General features: G+C 57.5%; 1 protein-coding gene across 2 annotated transcripts in view; it reads left to right on the forward strand.

Annotated features, from left to right (window-relative positions):
* The window catches only part of AP3D1 (adaptor related protein complex 3 subunit delta 1), a 35,741-nt gene extending 18,282 nt beyond the window's left edge, over positions 1 to 17,459 (forward strand). For both annotated transcript variants that reach the window (XM_081077665.1, XM_081077666.1), the window contains exons 9-32: positions 130 to 179; positions 1,680 to 1,729; positions 2,476 to 2,524; positions 3,329 to 3,474; positions 3,554 to 3,702; positions 3,773 to 4,003; positions 4,408 to 4,639; positions 5,393 to 5,538; positions 5,959 to 6,100; positions 6,472 to 6,543; positions 7,270 to 7,345; positions 7,595 to 7,791; positions 8,096 to 8,169; positions 8,408 to 8,582; positions 8,752 to 8,817; positions 9,368 to 9,472; positions 10,473 to 10,616; positions 10,951 to 10,998; positions 11,335 to 11,524; positions 11,708 to 11,796; positions 11,975 to 12,060; positions 12,691 to 12,812; positions 12,912 to 12,991; positions 16,284 to 17,459. In XM_081077665.1, coding sequence (XP_080933791.1) covers positions 130 to 179; positions 1,680 to 1,729; positions 2,476 to 2,524; positions 3,329 to 3,474; positions 3,554 to 3,702; positions 3,773 to 4,003; positions 4,408 to 4,639; positions 5,393 to 5,538; positions 5,959 to 6,100; positions 6,472 to 6,543; positions 7,270 to 7,345; positions 7,595 to 7,791; positions 8,096 to 8,169; positions 8,408 to 8,582; positions 8,752 to 8,817; positions 9,368 to 9,472; positions 10,473 to 10,616; positions 10,951 to 10,998; positions 11,335 to 11,524; positions 11,708 to 11,796; positions 11,975 to 12,060; positions 12,691 to 12,812; positions 12,912 to 12,991; positions 16,284 to 16,379 — 2,815 coding nt within the window. In that variant the 3' untranslated portion in view covers positions 16,380 to 17,459. The remainder of the gene's footprint in view (positions 1 to 129; positions 180 to 1,679; positions 1,730 to 2,475; positions 2,525 to 3,328; positions 3,475 to 3,553; positions 3,703 to 3,772; positions 4,004 to 4,407; positions 4,640 to 5,392; positions 5,539 to 5,958; positions 6,101 to 6,471; positions 6,544 to 7,269; positions 7,346 to 7,594; positions 7,792 to 8,095; positions 8,170 to 8,407; positions 8,583 to 8,751; positions 8,818 to 9,367; positions 9,473 to 10,472; positions 10,617 to 10,950; positions 10,999 to 11,334; positions 11,525 to 11,707; positions 11,797 to 11,974; positions 12,061 to 12,690; positions 12,813 to 12,911; positions 12,992 to 16,283) is intronic.
* Positions 17,460 to 18,427: the final 968 nt, after the last annotated feature.

Consider the following 18,427-nt stretch of genomic DNA (forward strand, 5'->3'; position numbering starts at 1 on the left):
GCGGTGCCGTCCCCAGGGTGGCTTCCAGGCAGTAGGTGTCAGGGCCCCGTTGCCGTTATGACTGCACTTTCCCAGGCACGGTGCGGAGCGACCAGCACAGTCCTCACGTCTCTCGTTTCCCTTCTCCAGCACGTCTGCCATGTCCCTTCTCTACGAGTGTGTGAACACCGTCATTGCAGGTGAGAACTGGTACCTGGTTCTGGAATGGGTACTCAGGCAGGGAGAGGAGGGTACCGGTCCTGGTGGTGGGGCCTGTGACAGGCCCGTCCCTGATGGCCGTCCCCAGGCCCTACCAGTGTGGTGCAAGCGTACCTGGAGTCGCAGGTTCCTATCTGCCCTCAGTGCATGGTGCTTTCTGCCGATGCTGAGCTGTGCGCACCCCCATTTAGAACCCCTGGGAAGTGTCGCAGCCAGAGCCCACTGCCCTCTCCCAGTCCCCCGTGTCAAACCCTGCCACTCTTGGTCCACCTATCACACTGCCTCCACAGGCCCTTGTTTTTCTGTTGAGAGCATACCTCCGACGTCCTCTATTTCCCCTTCGGGTACTTAGGTGTCGGAGTCCACAGCAGGCAGTGAGTGAGGTGCAGTCACATGTACTTCTCAGGTCTCCTGAGAGGCCATGTGTTGCCTTCAGGACCCGGCCCAGGGCCGCACAGTGTGCTACAAACGTGTGTCCGCACCTTTGAGTTACAGGCCCCTCTACCCCGTATCTGTTGGGACCCAAGTGGTTGCTCCCGGGCCCCGCTGGCCGTCTGGGTCCCGTGTTCTGCAGCCCCGAGCCTTGTAGACCAGCAGTGGGAGCTGCTGGCTTGGGGAGCTTGGCTTCCTTACCTGCCTGTCCCTGCCAGTCCCTTCCCAAAGATGTTGGGAGGCAGCCTCACGGTCCTGTGGGCAGCCTTACATGCAGTGGTGCCTAAGAGCCTGGCCCAGGGTCTGTGCTCCGTATCTGTAGCTGCGTGGCCTGGGCTGTGAGTGTCCTTGTGGCTTGGTGACAGTAAAGGAGAGCAGGGTGGTTGTGCGGAGCGGGCAGTGGAGCCTGCAGACCCTGGAGAGTGGGCTCTGCGTCTGGAAAGTTAGTGGGGAGGACTGCGCGTGGCAGGATCAGACAGCCCTGGAGATGGGTGGAGCACTTGGGGTGCAGGGCGGGTGGTGGTGGGCCTGAGTGGGCTGTCCAGGGGCTGGTACGTCGTAGGGGCAGCGGGTCTCAGGAGATTCTGCGGAGTTTTGGCCCGAGTATGCAGCCTGAGTGCCACATAACTGCTCTGGGCAGATACAGTGCCCTTAGGGCTTTCACCCGCTCTCTTGGCCATGGACCCAATGCCCAGGGTTCTCACTGGGGGCCCAGCACATATGAGAGCCTGGACTCCAGAAGGAGAGCAGGTGCTCAGCACGAATCATGTGTTTGCACAGACTGTTTAGGGGCAGGGAGCCACTGCCATCAGTGAGGGTGGCGGGTGCCCCCAGAGTTCATTCCCAGATACTGCCTCTGAGGGCCGGCCTTGTAAGCCTGCCTTTCCAGCGCAGGCGTGCGGTCGGACTGCTGTGTTAACCCTTTCCTGCACAAACGTCAACTGGGCCATGCAGTTCCCAGTGTGTTGGTGTTTCCGTCTTGGGTCCCTCCCACTGGACACACGATGGACACGTTGAATGAGCTCCTAACCCAAGGTTGTCTGTTTCAGTCCTCATCTCCCTGTCCTCCGGCATGCCTAACCACAGTGCCAGCATCCAGGTACGTTGCGGGCCAGACACTGCACAGGGTCCCGAGGATCTGCCGTTGCTGGGCCTCTTCTCCCCTCGGTGCCCCCCCTCCCCCCGGGAAGCCCCTGCCCCTGTGGTCTGACAGAAGCCGGCCCAGCCTTGCACGCCACCAGCCTTCATGCCCAGGGCCCTGCACTGGGCCTGGCAGGGAGCGAGCCAGTGGCTGACCGCCCTGGTGACAGTTCCAGCTGAGCTATCTAGCGCCTCCTGGCTCCCCCTTCATCCACTGGCACACATGCCTGTGTCTGTCCCCTCCACCCTTGGTCTCCAGCTTCTTCGTCAGCCCTGTGAATGCTGCATCCGTCCTTGAGTGCAGAGCCCCAGGGGTTCCCTGGGTGGCCTAAGGACAATTGCAGTGGTCGCTCCGTTGTTTTTGGGGGGGTTGGAGTTTATTTCAGTTAACCTAAATTGTAAGTAGGTCCCCATGCCCAGCATTTCCCCAGAAGGCCCCACTGTGCTCGTCTTGTGTCCTCACCCACGCAGGCACCCGTGGCAGCACCAGGTTGTCCCGCGCATGTTTCTGTGGGCGCGTCCCATGTATCCGTGTCGGGACCTGCTGTCTGTCCTCTGCAGTGTCTCCTGTGTGGGGGTCTCCATCCGCAGCGAGGCCCCGATGTCGGCAGGCCTCCTCGTCCACGGGCCGGTGGGGCAGGCCCAGGGTCGCTGCACTCACCATGGCTTCAGGAGATGTGACCAGTGTTATCTCCTCATTTGCAGCTCTGTGTTCAGAAGCTGAGGATATTAATAGAAGACTCCGATCAAAACTGTAAGTCACTGCCCTGCCTCTGTAGAGCTGTGTGTGTTCCCTCTGCGAGGTGTAAGGCTGTCTTGTCATTGGGGCTCCCTGGTGGCTGTCCCAGCTGGCACACAGCAACTCTGCACATGTGTGCTTTTCGTAGACGTGTTCTCTTGAGAGGTTCCAGCCAGTGACACTGCCTGCTGCCTGACTGCACTGCCCAGGGCTTCTGAGGCCCACGTGTGTTGGCCGCTCGTTTTGAGTGCACGTCTGTTTGTTTAGGGCAGGGTCAGCTAGTAACATTGGAGTTTCGCAGCACATGGCCCTTGGTGCTGGAGCCCAGAAGCCACCGTAGTCCTTGTGTGAGTGGCAGCGGGCTGCAATTTGCCATCCCTGGTTTAGATGATCTGTATTGGGGCCACTCGGCAGTGGACTGTGGCCCCTGGTATGTGAGGTCCTCGTGAGGCCCATGGAGCCTGGGATACTTTTGTCAACTCCCCTGGCACAGACCACGCAGGAAGGTGGGTGGCATGTTCATGGCCACACTTGGAAAGCGTTGGTGACCGCTTTGAGTGACAGAAGTGACAGCTAGAGTGCAGGGTAGCCTGCCTGCCTTCTTGGTGACGTGCCCCGAGGCTGGCTCTCCCATCACACCCTCCAGAGCACACCTCGCGTCCACCAGCCATCCAGGACCCCTCGGTGCCAGCTGTGAGCCGCGCCCCAGCGCATCCAGGCTGTCAGGGCCGGGCGGGGGCCGTGCTGCACATTGTCGGCCCGAGGTGCTGCAGTCTGGCGGGGCACACACGGGTTTAACCACGCCTCGCGTCTCCTCAGTGAAGTACCTGGGGCTGTTGGCCATGTCTAAGATCCTGAGAACGCACCCCAAGTCCGTGCAGGCCCACAAGGACCTCGTCCTGCAGTGTCTGGACGACAAGGACGAGTCCATCCGGCTGCGGGCCCTCGACCTCCTGTACGGAATGGTGCGTGCCCCTCCTGGGTGGGCGCTCGCTGCTCCGTGTCCTGGCCTGCCCCGCCCTCACCATGACCCCACCCTCGCAGGTGTCCAAGAAGAACCTGATGGAGATCGTCAAGAAGCTGATGATGCACGTGGACAAGGCAGAGGGCACAACGTACCGGGACGAGCTGCTCACCAAGATCATCGACATCTGCAGCCAGTCCAACTACCAGCATATCACCAACTTCGAGTGGTGCGTGCCCGAGGCCAGAGCGGGGACCTGCCGCTAGCCAGCGCAGCTCACTGGTACCTCCCACCCACAGGTACATCAGCATCTTGGTGGAGCTGACCCGGCTGGAAGGCACCCGCCATGGCCACCTCATCGCCGCGCAGATGCTGGACGTGGCCATCCGCGTGAAGGCCATCCGCAGGTTTGCTGTGTCGCAGATGTCCACGCTGCTCGACAGTGCTCACCTGGTGGCCAGCAGCACCCAGCGCAACGGGCTCTGCGAGGTGCTGTACGCAGCCGCCTGGATCTGCGGGGAGTTCTCCGAGTGAGTGGGCGTGGGGCCCTGGGCCTGTGCCGGCACCTGCTGCGCCAAAGCCTGGTCTGCAGACCAGCTCCCCCATCAGCGCGCTGCAGCCGCTTTCTCCTTGGGAAGTAGTCTGCAAGCCGTGGGACCCAGCTTCCTTCTGCCTGCTGCTGGGTGTCCATCATATATTCATGCCAGTGAACAGGTTTCCTTTCCTTTTTCTCCTCATTCTTCTCCGTTTGGCTACTCCATGATTGTCACATCGTTGCTATAGTTTCCTGTTTCAGATCCCCTTCCTCAGCCCCTGGTAGGGCAGGGTCTGGAGCACAGCCACCCACCCCCTTTAGCAGAGCACCTGGCCCCTTCCCGGCTCCCGGGAATCCCCGTGGCGGGGGCACGTGCTCACCTGGCCTCCCTGCCCTCAGGCACCTGCAGGAGCCCCAGCAGACCCTGGAGGCCATGCTGCGGCCTAAGGTCACCACCCTGCCCGGCCACATCCAGGCTGTGTATGTGCAGAACGTGGTGAAGCTGTACGCGTCCATGCTGCAGCAGACGGAGCGGGGCTCAGACACTGAGGCGGCCCAGGAGCTCACCCGGCTCATGGTGGAGCGGCTGCCGCAGTTTGTGCAGAGCGCAGACCTGGAGGTCCAGGAGAGGGTATGCACCGCCAGCCAGGGCACCTCTGAGGGGGCGAGCGAAGCCTGCCAGGAGCGTGTGGGCAAATGGGACACGATTTCAGGGTGTGTGAGCCGGTGATTCGGCATCACTGGGCCAGACTCGGGTTGATCAGCCAAAGAGGGAAACGTCCAAGGGGATGGCAGGTTTCTGGTGGGTGCTGGGGGTAGGATGCTGTTTCTCACCACAGAGGAGCTGGTTTGGCACGAGCTGTGACCATGGGGTGACAGCTGAGGGTGGCAACGTGGGCATTGATGGCTAGACGTCCTGACGCTTTGCTGACATGGAGTTCTCAGTTTCCGAGACAACACACAGTACTTACTAGTGCTCAGTGGACCCTGCTGTTCTGTGACGTTGAGGGCAGGTGTGTGACGTTAGACGTCCATTGGCCGGAGTCCCTGATTCCTGTGTTAGGCTGAGGCCACAGCCCTGGGAGCTCGGAGTGGGAGCTTCATGACGCTGCTGGGCGCTTTCCTTGCGGTGTGGTGTGGCGCGGAGTCTTGCCGTGGGGCTGCTTCCTTGCTGGGCCAGCCCCCCCACAGCCAGGGGCCACTCATGGAGCCTCCCGGGCGGTGTCATCAGGGCTCCGGCCTTGCTGTAGCCGAGCCGCTCGGCATCTCCTTCCTCGAGCGGCGGGCGCTTCCACATGGCCTGACTGACGTCCTGCAGTTGTCAAGTGGCCTTCAGGGTCCGCTTCTCCGTGACTGACCCATGGTTCCTCTGTGGCCCCCACAGGCTTCCTGCATCTTGCAGCTGGTCAAGCACATCCAGAAGCTTCAGGCCAAGGACGTGCCAGTGGCAGAAGAAGTGAGTGCCCTCTTTGCCGGGGAGCTGAATCCAGTGGCTCCCAAGGCCCAGAAGAAGGTTCCGGTCCCTGAAGGGTGAGTGGGGAGGCCGTCAGAACATAGAGTTGGGGGCAGGGTTTGTGGCCCCAAGCGGAGTGGTGTGGACAAAAGGAAGAAGTGCAGGAGGAATGACCGCCCCCATGCCTGAGCTCCCGGTGGACTGGATGGATCCCCATCACACAGAGCATACTGGGTGTTCACCAGTTCTTGTGGGGCCCTGTTGGTCCCATCCCTGGTGCCATCCCCGGGAATTGGGTCTGCTGACAGCCCTCACCCGCAAACCTCGGGGGTAGTGTGAACCTATGTGGGAGCTCCAGGATGCGGGGAGGGGCGGGAGGGGCAGCCCAGACTCCAGGGTCCCCTGGGCGCTGCCTCATCCACCATGACCCCTGCGGTGAGTGTCCCAGGTTGGGCACAGAAGCCAGAGGCACTGTGTGATCTCGCTGTGCCCTGCAGCCTGGACCTGGACACCTGGATCAATGAGCCGCCCTCAGACAGTGAGTCTGAGGATGAGATGCCCAAGGCCATCTTCCACGACGACGAGACACGGCAGGCCAAGCAGCAGCCACCCGGGGCTGATGAGGAAGAGCTGGCCCGGGTGAGCGCAGCGCTGCGCCCGCCCTTGCAGCATCAGTCGGGTTCTGCTGAAATGAGAAGCTCCCTTTCACTTGGCCCCAGAACTCCGTAGAGACCCTCAGGGCCAGACCTAGCTCCCGTCTTAGCTCTGCCGCCATCCTTGAACCAGATAGTCATCACCTCTCCTGGGGTTATTGTCACCTGCCGCCTGTCCCCACACCTGCCCCTTCCCACCGCCGACCTCAGTCTCCCTGTCAGTCAAAGAGCCATAGTGAAAGTATCGAGGGACCCGGCCCCCCACCTGGGACATGGAGTGACGAAGTGGCCCACACTTGGGAGGGAACAAGGGTGCGAATTCCATGTGTTCACTGACCTTGAATCCTGTCTCCACAGCGTCGAGAAGCCCGGAAGCAGGAGCAGGCCAACAACCCATTCTACATCAAAAGTTCCCCGTCCCCCCAAAAGGTGAGACCAAGCCATCCTCCAGGGCTGTCCCCCTGGCCCTAAGGGCCATTCTCGGGTGGACACCAAGAGCTCCCATCAGCAATGGGGGCAGCAATGGGCTCTCCCGATAGAGCCATGTGGCAAGACTCTGAGGGGGTCCTGAGCACGGTGCCCACGTTCAGGCTGCTCTGACCACTGGACACTGAAAGGCTACAGAGGTGGTGCCTGGGAGGGCAGGGTGTCCCGCCTGGCCAAACATTCTAGATCTTGGTCTGGGGTGGCACCTGCTGCCTTCATCAGCACCTTCCACACAGTGCACCCCCATTGAGGGTGCGAAGCGCTCCCCGCAGGGAACAGCTCTATGTGGCGGGTACACGGGTGTGTCCCCTCGGGATTGCTGGGTCCCCTGGTGACCACTCAGCCTCCTGAGGGGCCTGCAGGCCCTTCTCCACCCACCGTGTACAAGGGCTGCGTTTCCACACCCGCCGGTAGCTGTGTCATCTGGCTGCTTGATCCTGCCGTCCAGGGGACATCTGCTGTCTCACCAAGATGTCGAGTCTGCTTTGCTTGTCTAACTTGGACAAAAAGGATTCAGAGTGAAAAATTGATGGATATACTTTTTCATGCTACAGACTGCTCCCCCTGGCGTCTGTGCGCCTCCCGCTGGGTGGCGACTTCCCCCTCCCACCCCCCACCTCAGGCCACCATCGACTGTCCCACCCAGTGACACCTGTGTTCCCTCTGCAGCGGTACCAGGATGCACCAGGTGTGGAGCACATACCTGTGGTGCAGATCGACCTCTCAGTGCCCCTGAAGGTGCCAGGCAAGTGTTTGTGCAGACAGTGGGGGACAGCGGGAGGCATGGGGACAGGGAGTACCCTGGCTGCAAGTGTGGCGGGACTCCTGGACACCAGTTCTCGGACGGCATTCAGAAAGCCCTGCCTACATCAAGGTGGCCCGAGGGACAGTATCCCCTTGCTCTCCAGTGCAAATGGGGGCGCTCCTCCTGAGCCCCTGGAGGCCTGCACATGGCTCCCAGCCGCGTGGGGCTGAGCACCATGCCTGCCCGCAGGGCTGCCCACGTCCGAGCAGTACGTGAAGCTGGAGGAGGAGCGGCGGCACCGGCAGAGGTTGGAGAAGGAGCGGCGGAGGAAAAAGCGGAAGGAGAAGAAGGGCAAGCCACGGCGCCACAGCTCACTGCACACAGAGAGCGATGAGGACATCGCCCCCGCACAGCAGGTGGACATTGTCACCGAAGAGATGCCCGAGGTCAGGCTCCCCCCTCTCTGTGGGGCCCAGCTGGCCCGCCCCTCGCCACTCTGTGCCCATGGCTGGGGGTGGGGCAGGCTGGGCTATGACTGGACGTCCCCCCCTGCGCTTCCACTGTGTCCTGCGGCCTGGGGGTGCTGGCCTATCCCAACCTCCCTGCCCGCTCTGAGCACCTGTCCCATGTCAGACGCCCTCATGCATGTGACCTGAGCGGCTGAGAAAGGGGGTGGGATTTCTGTTAGGCTCGAGCTTGGGGTCCGGCGGGGCTGGGTGAACTGGACTCTGAGCCTATCTCTTCCCTCAGAATGCTCTGCCCAGTGACGAGGATGACAAAGACCCCAATGACCCTTACAGGGCCCTGGACATCGACTTGGATAAGTGAGTGGGGGCTGGCTGGGCTTAGGCTTTGCCCGTGTCTGTGTGTCCTTGCTGTCCCCCCCACTCTTCTGCGGTTACACAGCACGTATGGATAGAAGGGCTGGGTGAGGGCTCCCTTTCCTCCAGGCCTCGTCACAGGCCATGCGTGTGCCACGTGGCAGGGGTTGCATGTGGGAGGATGGGCTCGGGGCCTACGGGCAGACAGCCGGCTCTTCCTGTGACTGCCCCCCACCCCCAGGCCCTTAGCTGACAGTGAGAAGCTGCCCATCCAGAAACACAGAAACGCTGAGCCCTCCAAGTCTCCTGAGAAAGAGGACGTGTCTGTCTTGGAGAAGAAGAGCAAGAAACCCAGGAAAAAGGAGAAGAAGCACAGAGAGAAAGACCGGGAGAAAAAGAAGAAGAAGGAGCGGAAGGTGAGGCCCTGAGACTTGTCGCACCGGTCACGGTCGAGGGGTGGCAAGCCCCGCCATCAGTGGAACACCGGATGTTTCCTGTGTTCACATGCGTGTTCATCCCGGGGCCCTGTGGCTGGTGGGGCCTGTCCTGCTGCTTTGGTCAAGGCCTGTCTTTCTGTGGTTTCAGAGTGAGGACTTAGATTTCTGGCTGTCCACCACGCCACCACCTGCCGCTGTCCCCGCCCTGGCCATGGTAAGAGATTAGGGTGCGGGTGCCGTGCTGACCCCACATGGTCCTCCACTGAACGCATGCGCTTTCCAGCCCCTGCATTTCTGCCTCTCCTTCTGGGTGCTGCCTGCAGCGGCCCTCCTCCTCCGTCACCCCTTGGACCTTCCCAGCCACTCAGGCCCGAGGTGGGCAGATGTGGGGGGCCTGACTGGGGCCAGCTCCCATGCCCCAGGGCTTGCCCAGGCACTGGCTGTAGCAGTATGGGGTGGTTGAGTGGCTGGCCCTTAGTGCAGTGCCCACGACCTGGGCAGTAGCCCTGAGCAGTCGCTTTGTGAAAGTAGGTAGGGCCTGGCAGTGACCCCAGTTAGTGCTCGTTTGGCCTCAGGCCAGGCCTTTCCTCTGCCAGCCACTGCATCTCCTGGTGGCCACATACCTGCCTTCTGACAAAGCACCTGACACAGGAGGAGGCCAGGCAGAGGCGGCCCAGGGCTTGTCACTCAGGTGTCCTGGCTGAGGGCGGGTCAGCACAAGGATAGAGGATACCCTCTGAGCCCCACCACTGGGTTTCCTGCAGGAAGAGCCAGGGGTGAACGCCGTTGTCACTGCCCCCGAGGAAGAGCATGAGGAACCCAAGAGACTGGAGCAGGATGACGAGGAGCAGCAGCAGGACCCTGAGAAGGTGAGGGTGCCCACCTGGCCACCTTCACTGGGAGAGCCTAGGCCCGGGGAGGAGGGTGGTCCCCTGCTGCCCAAATCCCTCCACTTGGGCCGTCGGCCTGCTGACAGTGGCCTCCTCTCGCTGTGCTTGGGACGTTTTGGTTTTCATGGCAGCTTATTGAGCTGTAACTCTTACCACAAAGCTCAGCCTTTTTTTGTTTTTAATTTATTGGGGTAACAATTGTTAATAGATTTCAGGTGTACAATTGTGTATTACATCATCTATAAATCGCATTGTGTGTTCACCACCCAGAGTCAGTTCTCCTTCCATCACCATGTGTTTGATCAAAGCTCAGCCTTTTAAAGTGAACCGTTCACTGAGTCATAGCACATTCCTAGAGTGGTGCAACCATCCCCCTAATTCCAGAACATTCCATCACCCAAAATAAAATCTGTATTAGCAGTCACCCCCACCCCCCTCCCCAGCCCCTGACAACCACGAACCCACGTCCTGTCTGTGGACGTGCCTGTTCTGGACATTTCACATAAGTGGACTCACACTGTGTGTCCAGCTTCTCATGAGCCCCGTGTGTTCAAGGTCCATCCACGTTGGTCCATCAGCACCGCCCTCCTTTTCACGGCCGAGTAGTATTCCATTGTGTGGATGGGCCACACTGTGTGTCCATTTATCCGTTTGATGGACATTTTGGTGGTTCCCACTTCTTGGGTGTTGGGACTCTGCTGCTATGGACACGTGTGCAGGTTTCTATGTGGACATAGGTTTTCATCTCTAGTGTGCTTCAAGGAGTTTGGTAGTTGCTAGGCCAGTGTGTTCTTAACCTCAGCCATCTGGGCCTCGTGCATTCCCCGTGGACCCTGGGGGGTTGTTAGCCTGTCCACCTGACATGTGTGCCCCTTACCTGAGCTCACTTGGTTCCTATATCTCGGGCCACAGGATGGGAGGGGAGGGCATTGTCGAAGAAGTTTGGGGCTTTGGACCCTGAGCTCTTCTCCGGCTTCAGAAACCTTCCAAGCATAAGAAGAAGCACAAGAAAGAGAAGGAGGAGAGACCCAAAGAAAAAAAGAAATCCAAGAAGAAGCTACCTTCATGTGACGGGGCAGCGGGGCCCGTGGAGAATGGCGCACTCGAGGAGGAGCCTCTCCCGGTGAGGGCACTTCACTCGCCTCCTGGGGCTCCTGGCCTCCATGTAGGAACCAGGCCAAGTCCAGGAGCTGGCCACGGCGGGCTGGTGGGCCTCAGAGCCTGGCTTTGGGCGTCAGGGGACATCGCTCTTGCCTGGGAGTTTTGCCCTGCTATGCTGGTTTCAGGAGCCCCTGGGCATAAACTCGTCTGGGGGATTCCTTGCCCCCTGAATCTCATGGTCCTGGTATTTCCACCCAGAGCACTTGGTAGCGCACGGCAGGCCTCATTCTGTGGGTGCGTGGGTGCACTCTGAGGCCCCAGTGATCCAAAGCTGAGCTGTTTTCCTTTGTTTCCAGCCTATGTCCAGCTATTGCCTCTTGGCTGAGAACTCATACGTTAAAATGGTGAGTGATGTGGATGGTTCCAGGGTGTGGAGTGCAGATTAGGGGCCCTTTGCACGCACGTGAGGGCAGGTAGCTGTGCCATGGGGGCAAAAGAACCCCATACCACATGTCTGACGGTGTGGGTAGAGCCAGGGGCTGATGGAATGGCAAACTGTTCTTGAAGAAAGGACAAGAACACTTGAAAGTACAGACAAAATGGAGACGTGGTTTTCAGTGAGGACTCGGGAGCATTTCTTGACAACGAGCTTTGCTCGTGCTCCCTTGGGTCCCTGTGCAGGCCTGGAAGGGGCCCCATGGGCTCCCACTGCGCCCGCTGACGTAGGCCTTGCTGTGCAGACATACGACATCCAGGGCAGCCTGCAGAAGCACAGCCAGGTCACCGTGTCCATCGTCCTGGAGAACCAGGGCCACAGCATCCTGAAGAACATGGAGCTCAACGTGTTGGACTCACTCAACACCAAGCTGGCCCGGCCCGAGGGCTCTTCCGTCCACGATGGCGTCCCCGTGCCTTTCCAGCTGCCCCCAGGTGAGCCAGCCGTGACATCCAGGGCTCGGTGGAGGCCCGGTTTACCGAGGGATTGAGCTCCTCGTCACACCGCCTTGCCTCAGTCCCAGGTACCCATTTACCTGCTGCCAGGGAGCTGGCAGCTCCTCCTGGGCCCGTGGCACAACACCTCTCAGGCCCCGCTCTCTGCCCCACCCTCGCCAGGCATCTCCAACGAAGCCCAGTTCGTGTTCACCATTCAGAGCATCGTCATGGCCCAGAAACTCAAGGGGACCCTATCCTTCATCGCCAAGGTACACAGGGCCTGAGGCCATGCGGGGCCTGCAGGACCCTTCACACCACTCCAAGTGCACCCAGTACCCAGGGACGGGTGTCCTGAGGGCACGTGAGGCCCTGGGTGGGAGACCTCCCCAGACCACCTGCATGCGCCCGAGCTCGTCCCCACTCACCCTGCGCCCCTGCTCCCAGCAGAACGAGGAAGGGTCCACCCACGAGAAGCTGGACTTCAAGTTGCACTTCAGTTGCACCTCATACTTGATCACAACGCCATGCTACAGGTGCGCGGGCCCACCCTGTTTTCATGCCGTCGGGTTTCCTGTGCAGTCACTTCAGAAAGTCGTCCGCCCTAAGATGTGAAGGGAAAGGGCACAGTTGTCGGGCGACTGGCGTGTAGTTATAGTTAGTGTAGAAAGTCCAGCTCCTCGGACGTTGGCAGCTCGGGCCGTGTAACAAACAGCACGGGCCCAGCAGCTCCAGCCGCAGACACTGCTTCTCTCCCGGTGCTGACGGCTGCAGTCCCATGCCACGGTGCTGGCAGGGCTGGTCCCTCTGAGGCCGCTCTCCTTGGCGTGTGGACGCCGTCTCCTCCCTGTGTCCCTGTCCCTCTGTGCGTGTCTGTGTCCTGATTGCCTATGAGAAGGACATCAGTCAGATTGGATCAGGGCCCCCCCAGTGACCTCATGTTACCTTGCTCTCCCCTGTAAAGACCCCGTCTCCAAACACAGTCACATCCTGAGGGCCTGGGGGTTTGGGGTTCAGCACATGACGTTTTATAAGACCCTTGGAGACCTCCCAAGTCACAGGCACACAGGAGAGGTCCCACCCCCTGGGGCTGGGGCTTGATCTCCCTTGATGCTGAGGAGCCTGCCTGTTGTCAGCATCCCTGTCCTGCCTGTGTCCTCCCACAGCGATGCCTTTGCCAAGTTGCTAGAGTCTGGGGACCTGAACATGAGTTCAATCAAAGTCGATGGTATTAGTATGTCCTTCCAGAACCTTCTGGCAAAGATCTGTTTTCACCACCATTTTTCTGGTAAGGGATTTGGTGGGGCTGCTTCCCGGCACAGCCTTTGCGCCCGTGTGGATCGGCCTGCGGGGCCGCACAGCCTCACCCCTGCCTGGTCTGTTTCAGTTGTGGAGCGAGTGGACTCCTGCGCCTCCCTGTATAGCCGCTCCATCCAGGGCCACCACGTCTGTCTCCTGGTGAAGAAGGTGAGCCTGTGTGAAGGCGGCCTTCTCGGCCCTCACGCCACATCTGCCCCTTCCTCCCTCGACTCTTCTGTGTAACATGGCTGAGTTCAGTCTGCTGGCTCTGCTGAGGGCTGTGGGCCTGTCTGTGTTTGTGGAGACGATGGGCCTTGAGTTTTCTGTCTGGTTTTGGGATCAGGGCACTTGTGACCTCATGGCAGGAGGTGGGAGCTGTTGTCCCCTCCTGCGTTTCCTAGAAGACATCATGTGTAATTCGTGTATTTCTTCCTTAACACGTTTTGCATAATTCATCAGGGAAACCATCCAGGCCTGAAGGTTTCGTTTTGAGAGGTTTTTACCTACTAGTTCACTTTCTTTAATAGTCATAGGATCCTTGATTTCTCTACTTCTCCTCGGGTGAGTGTTGGTAGGTTGTGGTCCGTTTCACCTAAGTTACAGAATGGATGTGGGCAGTCATTTGTGGTTCTCTTGTCCAAGCTGTGTCCAAGCAGTCAGTAGCTATAGCCTTCCTTCATTCCTGATGCTGGCAGTTTGTGTTCTCTCATTTTTCTTGGTTATCCTAGAGGTTTATTGATACTGACCTTTTCAAATCCTTTTAAAATCCAACTTTTTTTAAAAAAAGGTTTTTAAACAATAAATAAATTTCACTGAGTTCTCTTTGTCTCCTTCCTTCTGCCAGCCTTGAGTTTAGTTTGCTCCTTGATGAGTGTCTTCAGGTAAAAGCTTAGACCTTTCTAAGAGGCCTTTCTTTGCTTGTAAAGCTGTAAATTTCCCTCTAAGCACTGCGTTAGCTGTACCCCGTGTTTTATTTTCATCTCTGTGCACTTCAAAACATTGTCAAGACTTCCTCTTTCACACATGGCTACGAATTCTTAGTTGTTAGTTGTATGGACCACTAGGATCAGGGGTCTTTGTGGCAAAATTGATACATGATGCCCCTCTTTATCCCGGGGAATTTTCTTTGCTCTGAGGTCCATTCTGTCTGATACCAGTATAGCCACTCCCATTTTCTTTTCATTGGTCCTTGGGATGTCTTTTTACTTTGAGCCTCTGTTTATCATCACATTTGAACGAATTTGTTGGAGACGCCATATAGTTTGGGTCATGGTTTCTTATCCATTCTGCCAATCTGTCCTCTAACTGGTGTGTTTAGACTATTTGCATTTAAAGTATTGTTGTTGTGTTTGGATTTCAGTCTCCCATTTTATTTGTTTTCTGTTTGTTCCTTCTATTTTTCATTCCTCTTCTTCCCTTTTGGCTTCTGTGGCTGCTATTTAGTTTCCGGGGTTGTGGATCTGTTGTGTTTTGGACATTGTCTCTATGTTTGTTGTGTGGTGCCCTGCGGATCATACACAGCCTACACACTTAGCCCATGACGGCCACCTTGGAGCTGATATGTCACCTCTTCGGGTGCACCATGGGTACCTCACTGCCTTATCTGTCTCTTGATCCTGTCCTCCTCTGTGAGCAGTTGGCCTGTATTGGATTCGTAGACGTCAAAGCCACCATCACGTCACGTTGAACTTCTGTTTGCCACCCTCAAACAGATTTCAGAGAACTCGAGGAAAGGGGTCTATGTGTTCGCCCACATTTAGCATGTCTGTGGCTCTTTCATTCCTAATGTTCTCCATCCTCCTCCTGGCTCAGTGCCGTCTGTGTGAAGAACTTTCTTCAGCAGTTCTTTTAGGACAGGTCTGCCATCCAGGAGTTCTCTTATTTGTCCTTCACCTGGTTATTCTTCATCTCAACATTCCTCAAGTCTCCTTTCACTGCATCTGCAATTCTGGTCTTTTCTCTCGGTCAGTGCTCCTTGACTTACACTGGGTTACGTCCTGAAAAACCCATCATAAGTTGAAAATACTGTAAGTGAGAAATGTATTTAGTTGACCTAACCTGCAAAACGCCAGAGCTTAGCCCAGCCAACCTTAAAAGTGTGCCGAACACAAGATCCAGAAAACTCTGCAACACAGCTTGCGTCATTCACCCTTGTGATCGCGAGGCCAGGATCAGGCCTCCTGTCGATAGCCCGGAAGAGATCCAAGTATGGTTTCTATGGAATGCTTTCGTACGATCGTAGAGTCAACAAATCCTAAGTCAGAGACCACTTCTGTTTGGCATCCATGGTTTCTGATGGGAAGTCCACACACCTGCACCTTTATTTATTCTTTCTATAGGGAGTGCAGCTTTCTCTCTGACTGTTGTCAGGATTTTTCTTTGTTCCAGTTTTGAGCAGTTTATGATGTGTCTGGGCAGTGGCTTCTTGGGGTTTATCTGTTTGGAGTCTGCTGAAATTCATGAACCTGTGTATGTGTATCTATTGCAAAATTTGGGGAGTCCGGCTGTTACTAACTACTTATTCAGCATTCCATTCTTATCCTCCTTCGGGGGTCTTGTGACGTGAACCCACAGGTTCTGCTGCTGCTCCTCAGGTCTCCGGGCGCTGCCCCCCCACGCCCCACCCTGGTCCCCGTGCTGTCTGCTCAGACTGGATTGTCTGTTAACGGGCTAACAAGTTCACTGACTGCTTTGTCGTATCCGTTCTGTGTTGAGTCCGTCCAGTGAGTTTTTTATTTTGCTTACCACATGTGTGGGTCTAAAATTTGCATTTGGTTCTTTTGTATACTTTCCATTTCTTGGCTGAGATGCTGTTTTCTCTTTGTGTCAAAGAGTGTTGTGATTGCTTGTTGGAGACTCTTGTAACAGCTGCTTGATACCTGTCAGATCAAGCTACCATCCACCTCATCGTGCTGTGGGAGCTTACCGATTGTTTTTTCCAGCGAGCTAAGGTCCCCCTGGTCTTTGTGCTGAGTAATTTAGACTATATCTTGGACGTTTTGACTTAAAACAAGACTCCGGGCCTTGTTTAAAGCCCGTGGGAAATGTCAGTACGTAGGCTCTGCTGCAGGATGTCTCATTCCAACGTCTGTCCGTCTTCATAGGCTTTGTCCCACCCCTGCTCGGTGTTCTCAGTGTCTGGTGCGCTGGCTCGTTAGGGCAAACTCGGTTCATGAACAGCTTTGCACGTCACTTGCCCCAAGCTCCTCCCAGGACCGACCACGGGGCTTGGTCACCCCACTCTGCCAAGCTCTTCACCGCCAACACCAGGTCTGGTCATAGGTGCAGGCTGCCCAGACTACCGCTGTAGGCCTCCATTCAGGCCTCATAGTTCCTTGTGGAAGACGTGCACATGCTTTGCCATTTACCTGGGACCCCTCCTGTTTGATTAGCAAAGCCCCACGTGTAGGACAGCGTGTCGCCATGGGGCTGCAGCATTCCCGGCGGTTTCCCTTTTCAGGGTGAGAAGTCTGTGTCGGTGGATGGCAAGTGTACCGACTCGACGCTGCTCAGCAACCTGCTGGAGGAGGTGAAGGCGACACTGGCCAAGTGCTGAGTGTCATTGGTGAGACTGCGATGGAGAGACACGTTCCAAGTGCTAAGTTTCTCCTGTCGCATGTACTTATCCAGCCCCGCGTTAATCTAAAGCCGCCGTGTCGCCAGTTAGACATTGAGGTCATGTGTTCCTTGATTTCTGCTGTCATCTCTTTTACTTTGCCCCTTCCCACTCTTCGGGGAGAAACCCCTTTTCAGTCCCCAAACCAGCAGTGGCGCCTATAGCTGGGGCTGGCTGATGCCAGCCCCAGGGACTACCCAAGGAGCCAGCGTGACCGCTGGCCAGGCCAGGCCTGGCGGGCTCTGGATCCAGTCCCACAAGTCCCCAAGTCCCTGCCTGATGGCACTTGGGGAGTGAAGAACGGGCCGCCTGCTCACCACGGTGACATTGACATTACCCTTCAACCGTCAGTTGTGAGTCAGGTCCTCTCCCCCAGGACATATGGTGGGAAAAGGGTCGTGCAGGCCACTGTCCATTGCATTCTGTGTCCCACGGTGGTCGTGTGCCGGGAGGAGAATGGCGGGGGACAGCAAGCGTAGGGATCCATGTGGGACCCCTGACAGAACAGGGACTTGACCTTTTTGTCCGTTTCCTGTCAGTAGGACATGTCTCGGTTGGCCTTGTTAGGGGCAGCTGGTAGAATGCTACGATTCCAGGTCCCCTCCTCATCACTGAATGCTCCGCAGGGTTTGTCCCGTATGCCCCCAGTTGCCAGGAGGGCCTAGTCCTCGGCTCCACGGCCCCGGTGGTGAAGCACGTGTGTTCTGGGGAGGCCGGGCCCCTTTAATGCACCTCACAGGCAGGGCAAGGGGACCCTGCCCCCCCAGTAGGGTGGAACTTTCCTCGGAGACGATGGTCCTCAATGACGTTTTAACTTTCCTTTTGATGAAAACTGTCACTTTAGCATGTAATCTATTGCAGAATCCTGTGCAGTGATTCTAGAATCTCAAAATTGTATGATGTGTTATATAAGAATTTATTTGCTGTCAACATTCCCGTGTAAAGGAGAGACAGACATTATCACGCTGCTGTCATGATTTTGTGTCAAGATGATCAATAAACTTGCAAAACATACATTTACCTGTTGGGCCTCACGCCCGTCGCAGTGGGCGCCCCGGTCATCACTCCACAGTGGGGGAGGGGGTGGTTATTGCACAGCTGGCATTTCTGGACAGCCCCTGAGCTGCTTGGGGTCTGAATGGGGGCTGTGGAGCACCCAGGCGGAGGTCAGTGTGCTGGGAAGCCCTGCCCCTGTTGCCTCCTGCACCCCCATCCCCTCAGGAGATGACATGACCCCCATCAGCCATCCAGGCCCCATGGGGTCCACCGACAACACATGGTGGCCATCACCCTCCCTTTGTTTCCTGGGATCCCACTGGTGAGAGGGGGAGCAGTGGGAGCAGATGTTCGGAGGCCCTGCTGGTACTGCATTAATTTGCGTTTCCACGGGCCTTCCTGACGCTGCAGGGACAGGGGTAATTGGAGCTGAGTCAGGCTAGGTAAGTGGACAAGGACCAAAGCAGCCACAGCTTGAATCCCAGAGTGTGGGAGGTCGAGGAGCGAGCACAGAGCGGCCGCACAGTAGACCCCAGCTTGGGGTGCCCTGATGGGGAGAAAGGCCACCTTTTACCAGCGTTCACCAGGAGGTTCTTTCCAGCTGTTCTTTGGGAAAAGGTGTATCCTGCAGTGGCGCCAGCCGCACGGGCTGGAAAAGGCTAAGGCAGTAGGAACAGCAGTGACCATGATTCTGGTCATCTACCAGCCCTGCTCCCGGCACATGGCCCTCAGAAGGGCGCTTGTTCAAGACATCCTGTGACTCTGCCATTGGACAGTCTACCCGAAGTGTCACCGCTGTTTTAACCCCTGCCGAGTTTTCCTAACCTAAACACAAATGCTCCCATGAAAATGATGGCCAGCATTGTCCGTGAAACCTCAGCAGAAAGCCATGCAGGGTCCCCAAGCTCGAGACAGGCTCGCAGACACGTCCGGGCCGTGCTTGTCCGAGCCAGCCTCCCTCCCAAATAGCTGTCCAGCCCCGACCAAGCTCC

This window comes from Rhinolophus hipposideros (assembly GCF_964194185.1).
Source record: "Rhinolophus hipposideros genome assembly, chromosome: 16".
NCBI lineage: Eukaryota > Metazoa > Chordata > Mammalia > Chiroptera > Rhinolophidae > Rhinolophus > Rhinolophus hipposideros.